The sequence below is a fragment of the Kryptolebias marmoratus genome, linkage group LG8 (assembly GCF_001649575.2).
Source record: "Kryptolebias marmoratus isolate JLee-2015 linkage group LG8, ASM164957v2, whole genome shotgun sequence".
In the NCBI taxonomy this organism is placed as follows: Eukaryota; Metazoa; Chordata; class Actinopteri; order Cyprinodontiformes; family Rivulidae; genus Kryptolebias; species Kryptolebias marmoratus.
This window is the reverse complement of record NC_051437.1, coordinates 6,857,703-6,868,230: the sequence shown is the minus strand read 5'-3', so window position 1 is coordinate 6,868,230 and position 10,528 is coordinate 6,857,703. Positions and strand designations below refer to the sequence as shown.

Below are 10,528 nucleotides of genomic sequence, written 5' to 3'. Positions count from 1 at the left end.
TCCTGCTTTCTGCCACACCCATCTCCACCTGTTGTCAATCTTCATTACTCACCTGTGCCCACTTCACCTGATTGTCCCCAGTGTTTAAAACTTGGTCTTCCTCTCCACCTCCCTGCCGATTCATTGTTGCTGGTTAGATGTTTGGTTGTTTGTTTTGTCCACGATTCTTCCTTGCCTCGTCTTGCCATTTCTGTTAGGGATTTCTGTTATAGTTATTTTTGCTGCCACGTCAGCTTTTTGTTTTCCACTTTTGTTATTTAAAAATAAATCTTTTTGTTTCTTAAATTATGAGTCTGCGAATTGGGTTTGCCACGCTCTCCCGACGTCATGTCATTTATAAATATTTAATTAACGTTCCAAACATATTTAACTTGACACAACAGATGTTCAGATATCTTTGGTTTTCTTTTCACCTTTTGAATAAGCATTAAAATTAACTTTGTATGCAACAATTTTATCAGGCAGAAAGTCCAAATTTTTCACTGTTTTGTGTTAGTTGTGACTCTGCTAGCCTTTTAGAAACAACATACAATAAAAATCCACCAAAAGATAAAGCAGTAAAGTTTATTATGAGATGTTAAAGAAAGGAAGGTTTCACTTCTCAGTTTATTAATTCAGAATTTTATCCAAACAAAGTAACTTTTTCATGTGACACTGATAGTAATAAATACAAAAAGAATGTAATATAGTGTAATACAATTGCCTAAACAATGGGACTACTACAACTAGTATGATTTCTGCATGTAGTAATATTATTAAAAAACAGAAACAATAAAACTAAAGGATTTTTGTATTGTTATTGAAAAAAATCCATGTAAAAATTAATAGAATACAATATTTGAACATATCTTAATAAAAACGTTTGAATTTAAACGACTGAACAATAATATCAAACAGGGAATTACAGTTAAACTACATACTTATGTAAAGTTACATTCAGGAGAAGCATCTCCAAAGGCAAACTCTTGAATTAGTTGTTTTCAGACTAAATAAAAATCTTGGAAATTGTTTATTGGTCAAAAACAGTCACCCAGTTGATCCATTCAATGTACTGCTTCACATTGGTGTAGACACCTGGGTAGAATGGGTTTGCGCAGCCGATACCCCAGGAAACGATGCCCTCCAGGAAATCATCGCAGACAAGTGGACCTCCGGAGTCGCCCTGTGGAGTCACCAAGGAAATTTAAATTAAAACCTTTGCATTAATTAGGCCTACATAAAAACAGAAATCTAACATATCTTGCTTCAGTGTTTTCATTAGAATAATAAATTTATATTTGGTCACTTTGTGCACATTTTCTGTATCTCAACTGGACTGATGCCTTCAGTTGCTAAAAAAAAATGTCTCTGTAGCTGCTAAATGGACACAGCAGATATCATAAAACTCCTTCACATCAACTGTTCTCCACAAAACACTGTCCGTATTATAGAATGGCTGGTAAATGTAAGAATATTAAAAAAATGATCAATATGTAGAGCAATAAAAAAGATCATCTCAAAACAATGTGTGCAGCCCTCCAGTCAAAATTACACTATTGATACTATGTAGTAAGAAGCAGAATTTATGGGGTATTTGTACCTGGCAGGAATCTTTGCCACCAAAGATAGATCCAGCACAAATCATATTTGGGGTGATCCTGCCCCAGTAGTACCACTTGCAGTAAGGATTTTCTCTCACGTTCACGACCCGTAGAACACGGGAGAGCTTGAAAAAATAAACCTGCGTCGTGCCCCAGCCACTCACTTGGCAGACGTTCCCCCATAATGGGCGAGTGTTTTTATCAGGCAGGGAAACGGGCTGGACGTTGGCGTTCAGCTGCGCCGGCTGACTCAGCTGGGACATAAAGTAAAGTTAGAGCAGCACAACAATGAGACGGTGACCGAGCAATGCCATTTCTGCTTTGTGTATTAAGAGTATTAGGCGTGTACAAACTTTTCTGCTAACCTTAATAAGCATGATGTCATTATCATACGTCCCATGGTTGTAGTTGTGAACATATATTTTTGAGACGTTGAAGACCTGCTCAAATCCCTCTGTTTCTTCCAGGTTGTGCTCACTCAGCACCACAAGCATCATATGGCTCCTGGGAATCAAAAATAGAAATAAAATGCATCCTTCAATACAATAAATTGATCATTTCAAATATGATATTTGCAAATCGAAGCAGTACTGAAATGAACAACCATCGTGCTGTCGGTACTTACGGTCTCCAGCAGTGGGCAGCAGACACCACCCACTGTTCATGCACCAAGGTTCCCCCACAGTAGTGTTCCCCTTTCTCTGTTTGCACCGAAGCCTGATATTTGATCGAATATTTCTGGACCTCCTGACCCCCAATGATCCTCTGTGCATGAGTCTCTGCAGAGAGTACGTATAAAGTAAAACAGCCACAAGGTCAAGGTAATTGCTACATAGCTTTCCAAACATAAAAAAGAATTTAAGAGCAGTGTTGCAGGAAGTTAGAAAATGAATATGTTTTTGGTTTTAATGATGCCAAAGAAGATGTATAATTTCCCGTGCTCCTGAGTGACTAATACGCTCGTGTTTTTGTGCTTTTCAAAGCTTTGTAAAAGTTGCCTTCAGCATAGTTCGGCAACATGAGTCAAGGATTTTATTTAGTAAATGACTAAAAAGGTTGATGGTTGAGAAACTTGCCCACGAACGTACCTGGACATATTGAGGACAACCAAAGGAACAGTGCTGTAAAGACTTTCTGAAGATTCATATTTAGACTAATTTTCTGTAGAGAAGAAACAACAACTTTCATTTCAAATCAAATAACGTATTACAAAGCAAATTAAAGACTGATTTTGGCGTTATAATAATAAAAAGTGTTAGAATTATGTCCAACTTGATTTGACAATAGAATTTTAAAATAACATGCCTTAAAATGTTATTTAAATATTAAGAAGTGCTCAGATTGTTGAGTATTACAAGTTGAATTTCATTGAGAAGAATCAGAATAATCTCTACTTACCTTATGGTTAAAACCATCTGCGCTTCTGCTGAGACTGTCGCTCTCCTCGTATCCTTTATACCGTAACTACATGCTTTACCACATCTTTTGTTGAATTTATCTTTTTATCTTGTTGTGTACTTTGGCCGGCTGACCTAATACATAACAAAGGAAAGGTGTTGTCCAACTCTAAGCGCCAGTTTTCTGTTCGTACACGGAGTACAGAGGTTGCAAACGCCTCTTCTTTTTCATCTTCCTCACCCGTTTATGAATAGAATAAAAGACAAAAACTGTGTCGGCCGGAACAAATTTGGCTTAGAACAATTTGGGTTTGCCATATGGTTGCTGAAAGCACACACATAAGGAAGCAAAACACAAATTGTCTCTCTTAGTTTGAAAGATTTTCTTTTTCAAAGTTAGTCAGTATTGGTATTAATTCCCCTTGTTTCTCAGTGAAAAAAAAACATTAATCAGAAAAAGCTCGTTTAAATATACGGTGAGTTTTACATTAATGCCTTAAAGACAATTTATTGTAAACAAATTGATTTTTTTCATACAAAAAAAACAAACAAAAAAAACAACAAAATTCTGACATTTTAGAGTTGCTGTTGACGTAATTAAAAAATAATTTCAGCAGATGACTGTTTTCTTGATTTGGTTCAAAATCCCAATCTGTAAAGAACTGGATCTTTGAGAAGCAGAGAAGTAGAAACAAGGAGTAGTACAAGGATTCAGCCTTAAAGGGGAGACTGCAAGCCCCGACTGGTCACCCATGATTCTCAGCCCCTCGCTGTTTTCTATCCTGGTTTGAACTCGGAGTTACAGTTTTGTTTTCCATTTCCATTTTTAACTGGATAAAAATTATATAGTCCAGGAACATATGACAAATTCACGATTTCTTTTTTAAATTAATGCTTAAACTGTAATCCAATACCCTTCACCTCATTGTTATAAACTGTGTGAACATTTTTTAATTCTAATTTTAACTATGCACTTGTACAAAACTACACATTTATTCAAAGGTACAGTATCATGATCAAATCCATAATTTAGTTTTGTACATGTAATCACATTAATTCTACAACAATATCACATATCTTTATTCAACGTACTTTGTTCAGACCAAAACTTTCCTTCCAGATAAACTTGTTTTAGAATCAGGACTATGAATACTTACTTTGAGCCACGTTATCCCGGTACCTATGAACCAAGTGATGAGAGACAATTAGTTTGTGCTGAGTCACAGGTACTGAAAACTGATACTGTCCTGGTTAGATTTCAATCACCACATTCTGCCACATACTGAATATTTAAATCAGTTAAAGACACATTTGTTACTTAAATTAAACATTTAATCATCAAGTGTTTAATTTTTTTTTCCTTTAATGTGCAACAAACTAACAAATAATGGAGGATTCTGCAGATCCTTTCAAAGCTCAGTTTTGCTAAGTTTAGTTCTAGAAATGATTAAAATGTAAAATTAGGCAACGAGGTTGTATTTCATTGGATCCACTTAGATTGTTTGTGTTTGTGAATGCATTTGTTCAGTTTTTAATTTTTCTGTAGCGTTCATTAATGGTATAGCAGTTGTTAACAAATTATTAATGAGGCAGACGACTTTATAAAAACTAAATCTCTGTGAGTTATTGCATTACAACGTATAAACAATTAACCTAGCTCAATAAACCATGAATTATTGAAAGTTGTTTGTTAATTTTTAATCAGAAAGACTATTATGTCTTTACAAAGGAGTTAGTCTAAAACACAATTAGGTGTAACCCTGAAACCACTGCGGACATATCAGAATCTAAAATCACTGGGCCATCTCTGGGGTCCTGTGTCCTCTCCCTGACACGTCAGGTACCAACATGTACCGTGCACAAAACTGGGGCTACTGAGTATTTATTGTGTTGGTATTTTGTTGTCTGTACTTTCCTGTTGGCATGCCAAATTTAAATGTACATCAGTGCAGATGTAATGATATAATTTACAAAATTGCCATTTCCCAACCTACTGAAGTGTGGACCATAGTTGTTTGCATTCGGCTTGTATGAGTTGCAGTGAATGAAATCACCACTGCTGTTGATGAAAACGTGTCAGCTCATAATTTTACCGAGAAAGCATGCATGGAAATGTGGAAAAGCTCATTTGCGTGGGTTATATCTTTTCCGCCCGCGGCCAGTCAGACGAATGCGGGGCAATGGTGTGTATCAGCATCTATACTGAGGAGAGGGTTATAGTTGGAAAAAAAAAAAAGGCAGTGAAGGTGCCACGGCTATCAGTACAGGTGAGGACTATTAGCCAGCTGAGGTCAGGAGCTCCGCAGAGAGATGGTAGATGTGATAAAACCTGCCTGGGCTCTGCTTCATTTTTAATGACACCCAGCCACAAAGATGATGTGCTGACCTGAACCAATACAAAAGCTTTTACTGTCAAGACCCTTATTAATTCTTCCAGGGGAAATCAGTGAGAGAAGACGAGCGGCAGCCGAGGGTCTTACACCACCTCCTTTCATTTAATGTGACAGCAGCCCATTTGATCCATATTAAGAACTCCATTCACACATGGAGACAGTGTGTCAAACCCTGCACAGACCTGTCACAGCTACAAAATCAGAGTAGCTGTTAAATAACACATAAAACCCAATTTATAGCCATGACATATAAGCTAGTGGCGCCACAACAACCACAGTTTTTCCTCTAAGATTTTATGTGACAGTATATGGACCAACTATAAACTGGGGAATCATATAAACAAGGAACGCCAACAGGGCAGCTTGAGTAGGTCGAGGAAAAGCAGAGATGAGGGGGCCATGCTGAAGAGGCGTCAATTATATATAGTTGTGAGCCAAGGACGTGGCCATGGAGACGGAAACAGAAGCTATAAGTAATCCGAGAGTTCAGGTGAACCTCCTTCCCCTTTAGATTGGACACGAAGCACATACGTGAAGGCTCTCACTGCAGGTAGACCGCTTCTCAGTGCACCTCACCATGGACCTGCTGTCTTTTGTGCTTTGTGTCCTCTTGGAAGCCTTGGCTGTGTACAGTAAGTAAGCTTCTTTTACTTGAATGTGCAGTTCTTTACAGTAACTCAAAATGGAATTAAGTAAAGTTTGAATGAAAGAGGAAGTTGTGATTTTGAAACTGAATATGACCAACATGATCAAAGTTTTAGGTTCACCAAAATCAGCGCGCACGTATCCAGTCGATTAATAAAGTACCATCTATTCATTTCCTAAAGCACTGAGACCAAAAATGTGACTCACAGCTTTTTGCATGTGCTATCATTGAATATTCTTTTAGTTTAAATCATTTTCAGAACAAGCAAAAAAAAGAAAGAAAGAAAGAAAGAAAGAAAGAAAGAAAAAGTTTGGGAATATTTTTGAAAAAGTCACATGTTTTTTGTGGTATTTGTAAATTTAAATTAGTTTTGGTCCTGTAGGATACAGTGTCATAATATGGGCTTGATTGTAGTCATCAAAGTTTTATTTAGAACATTATTAAAAACACGTGCACAGGGTTACTGTTTGTAATTAGTAACAAAGTTTTATTTTGTTTTTTTATATGAGACTTTACTGAAAAGATGAGAAAACATGAGCTTATTTACAGAACTAACTTGAAACCTCAGCAACAAAAGATGAATGCCAGCAAGACAATAGGCGACAGAGGCAGACGCCCTCTTCTGTGTCGAGAAATCATGTCACAAGCGAAATGATACACAGCTCAGGTGTGGGACATGAAACCTTTGAAATTAATTTAAGATGGTAGGTTATCTGTCAACTTTTACTTTCTTCCTCTACATTAGCTTGTCATGATGCTTAATTTTTGTGTTTTGTGTTTTATTCCTTTTTTAATTGTGTTTTATTTGTCGATTCGGACTATTGTCTTATTGTTCCTCGTGTTTTATTTATCTTGTTGTTTTCTGGTTTTCCCTCCGTGTCGTTCTCCATTTCATCCCCTCAGTCAGTCCTGCTCCCCATCTCTCACCTGTCCCTTTTTTCCTAATCAGATGAGCTGCGTTTACTCGTTCTCATCCCTCTCCGCTTGCTTAAACTTCCAGTTCTCACTCGCTCATCAGCCTGACGTCCTGCTTTCCTGTTTGGTTGTCAGTTTGTTCCCCCACATTCTTGGATCCTTCACGCACCACACCCTGACATATCTTCTTTCAAAACTATTATTATAGTCTGGAGGAAATTATTTTTCTCAGTGAAAATAATTTATGACTTTCATTCATGACTTGCGATTTTCATAATCAAGCAGACGACACACAATACAGGCCCATTGTTAAAGGTTAAGTACCAGGATATTACATAATGTTCTCTGCACCCTCATGCGTATGGTAATCTCAGACTCCAATCTAGGCTGTGTCCACATGTGTAAGGTTCATATTTTGGTTGTGACACGTGATACTGTGGCTCATTATAGCTGGAAATGAACATCTTGGGCTGTAACGAGGTATACCTTTGCCCTCGATGACAGTTTTTGTGCCTGTAATTTCTTCCAGACACTGTGATCCTAAACCTTGGGTTTGTCCTGAAACTTTAAAAATGAGCCGTGTTAATGCTCTGTCAGGTGTGTCCTTTCTCTTTACCCTGAAGCTCGGACTGGATGGATGGAACATCAAAGTTGGACTTTCCACGACTGAACTGTCTTTTGGGTGTTGTTTACAGGTTTCACACAATTGCACTTTAGGTTTTATGGTTTTTGGAGATTTTTACTTCAGAATGTTCATTTCAGTGTGATGGCGCTGTTCACTTTAACTTTTGAGCTGTCTAAACTTTCCAAATTTATTGCAAATGCTTTAAACTCACACATCCCACAAAATACACACTTTCTATGCAGGTTATGCATAGAAACACAGACAAGTTTGTCTTATTGAACCCAATGTGTCTCTCAGATTTCTGTAAACCTTCCCACACACCCAGAATCTGACTCTCATTGTATTTGAGCTCTGAATTCTCTCTTCAAAAGCTGAGATTAAGGGATTTTTAAAAACCCATCATATCATACATAATTGATAGTAGTGACAAAAAAATGCATGTATGGCCATTAGACGTTTTCAAGAATTTATTACATACAGCTTATTGCTTTTTGCACAGCAACAGTTTGTTTGAGGCTCAGTTTCTAGTTTGTGTCTCTGTCTGCCTGATCAAGAGTGGTGCTGTGTGCTCCCCCTCATGCTTCCCCAGAAAAGGCAGCATTCACCATGACAACCAGAAAAGAAAATGTAAAGAGCAAATAGGAGAAGGTGTTCAATTGCAATGTTCAAAACAAAACTTGGTAGATACTTTTCAAAATAAGAGTCTGGTTCTGTCAGAGAATATGACAAATGATAAGCTCCAAATTACGATTGGTTTTACTCGTTCAGTTCAGAAAACAGCAACACACTACACAAATGGTGTCATGCAAAAGTGCAGAGGTTTAAAATGAGCTAATATAGCATTCTTTCATGCTGGTGTGATGTTTTTACAGAAGAGTTGTTTTATAAGCCTGAAAAAAGATTTTAAAAATACTCATACTCATTTGGCTTGTCATTAGCCTAGCCTGGACAAAGACATTTGCTTCTTTATTCATACTCTGTCCTTTATGGCTGATGTCACAGCTGATAAGGTACTAACTACTAATAACTATTAGACAGAACATCACTTCAAAACTGTCTGGATTATCCCTTTAACGATCTAATTTGAAATTGTGACTTTACTTTGTGTAATTCTAAAATTGTCCCTAGGTGTGAGTGAGAGTGTGAATGGTTGTTTGTCTCATTTGGCCCTGTGATGGACTTGTGATCTGTCCAGGGTGTCCCCTGCCTCAAGTACAGTGTCCCCCACCATGGGGGACACAACTTTGGCTACTTGCAAGAAAATAGCAAGAAAAAAAAGAATGACTTAAGACTTTTAAACAGCACTGGATTTAACATTTTTGTTTTTAAAATGCCAATAAAAAGAAGATTGCATGATTTTTCTCATAATATCGTAAAGATAATCCCAGCTGTATTAGAACTGACTGTCATCAGAAAACACCTCACATTGAAGAGTCCAACTTTTCACATGAGGAATATTTTTGTAAAATCAAAATTGCTCAACGTGGGATGGTTGGAAAATGAAAATAAACATCTCTTGAGAAGCAAATTTTAGATTTAAAGCAAAACATTTTTGTCCAAGACTGAAAGAAATCTTCATGTAAAATTTGAGTTTGAATTTGTCTCACTATAATTATTGAAGGTTTCATTCAAAATAAAAGATACACAGTGTCCTCAGTATGTGTAACAGAGTTGCCATGCAGAGTACATGTCTGTTCACATTTTGATGCCAGGTCATCCTGCCCTCCTGATAATACAGCTCTCCACTGGTGACCTTGTTTCCTTTTGCTGATAAGCTTTGTTTAAAAGGGAGTCTCTTGGAGTCTTAGGGCAGACATGTCCTGCTGCTTGGACTTGTCTCATCCCTGGGATTCACAGCTCGCCATTTTTCTTTTGTAATAAATTGATAACAATCAACAAACTAGCTTTCTGCCTTTCTTATCATTTCTGCCGGTGTCCACTTTTTATTCCCACCTTTCTTTGTCTTTCCAACGTTCTTTCTCTTCCAGGAAAAGAAGGCGAAAAAATAAAAGAGGAAGATAGAAAAATGGCAAAGAATTTAGGTCTTTCACCATGATCTGTGGAAAATACCATGAAAAGATTTAGGGAGTCAGGGGACATCTTAGCGAGAAAAGGCCAGAACCTTTTGTGATCTTTCAAGCCCTCAGGTGGCACGGCATAAAAACACAGTCAGGCTACTGTGATCAGTATAACCACATGGGATCAGAAGTACCTTTAAAAACCATTGAGACTAAACACAAGTGACCACTACATTCAGAACCGTAACCTGAAACTGTGTTACAGTAAAAAAGAAGCTGTGCGGGAACTCCGTTGAACTGTCAGGACACAAGCTAAACAAAAAGTGACCATGAACATATATTCTGTAGTCAGACAAGTCTACTTTTCTGTTTGCTTTAAAAAAAAATTATATCAAACAGTACTTTTCAAAGATAAATAGTCTATTCAAGCTGTAATCAGCAAGAAATCAGCCGTTGTAAGACAGTGAGTAGCACAAGCATTTAACCCTTGTGGTATTCTTACACTTTGGAGAAAAAATCGTTTTGGGGGGTAGGTTGTATTTTTTTCTTTTCTAATTTACACACGCAGAGGCCCAGAAAACTTGAGTGTGCATAACTATTCATTATTCAAAGCCAATCCTTTGTAGCAGGGGTGGTAATTAGCACTTGCCACTGGCCAAATGCGGGTAAATATTTGAAGTGGTGGGTAAATTTGATCAACACACATGCCACTGTGGCGGGTTGGCAATTTGAACAGAAAAGGTGTTATTTGTCCTCTTGACATATAGGGGGCAGCAATGTGCTCGAGTTGCTGCTGTTACGTTGAGCCCCGTTCCCCCATCAGATACGGTTCCCCCTGCGTCTCCGTAAATAATGACTTATCTATTAACAGAATTGTTTAGAGGGGCAAATATTTCTCATTAAAAAAACAAAAAAACATCATTCTTTTAAAAATAAAATGTGCTAATAATATCA

At 37.3% G+C, this 10,528-nt stretch overlaps 2 protein-coding genes across 2 annotated transcripts in view; one reads left to right on the top strand and one right to left on the bottom strand.

Annotated features, from left to right (window-relative positions):
• Positions 1–550: 550 nt before the first annotated feature.
• On the bottom strand, positions 551–3,116 carry LOC108237610 (trypsin). The gene is made up of 6 exons (XM_017419150.3): positions 2,979–3,116; positions 2,669–2,741; positions 2,206–2,359; positions 1,946–2,084; positions 1,580–1,834; positions 551–1,162 (listed from the first exon to the last, which is right to left on the bottom strand). Exons 2-6 carry the CDS (start codon positions 2,724–2,726, stop codon positions 1,010–1,012), a joined length of 759 nt encoding a protein of 252 aa, XP_017274639.3. The 5' UTR covers positions 2,727–2,741; positions 2,979–3,116; the 3' UTR covers positions 551–1,009.
• Positions 3,117–5,781: 2,665 nt separating this feature from the next.
• Positions 5,782–10,528, top strand: part of LOC108237596 (trypsin-3) — a 16,458-nt gene continuing 11,711 nt past the window's right edge. Inside the window, exon 1 of the mRNA XM_017419131.3 lies at positions 5,782–6,002. Within this exon, the coding sequence (XP_017274620.1) occupies positions 5,948–6,002 (55 nt within the window). The 5' untranslated portion in view covers positions 5,782–5,947. The remainder of the gene's footprint in view (positions 6,003–10,528) is intronic.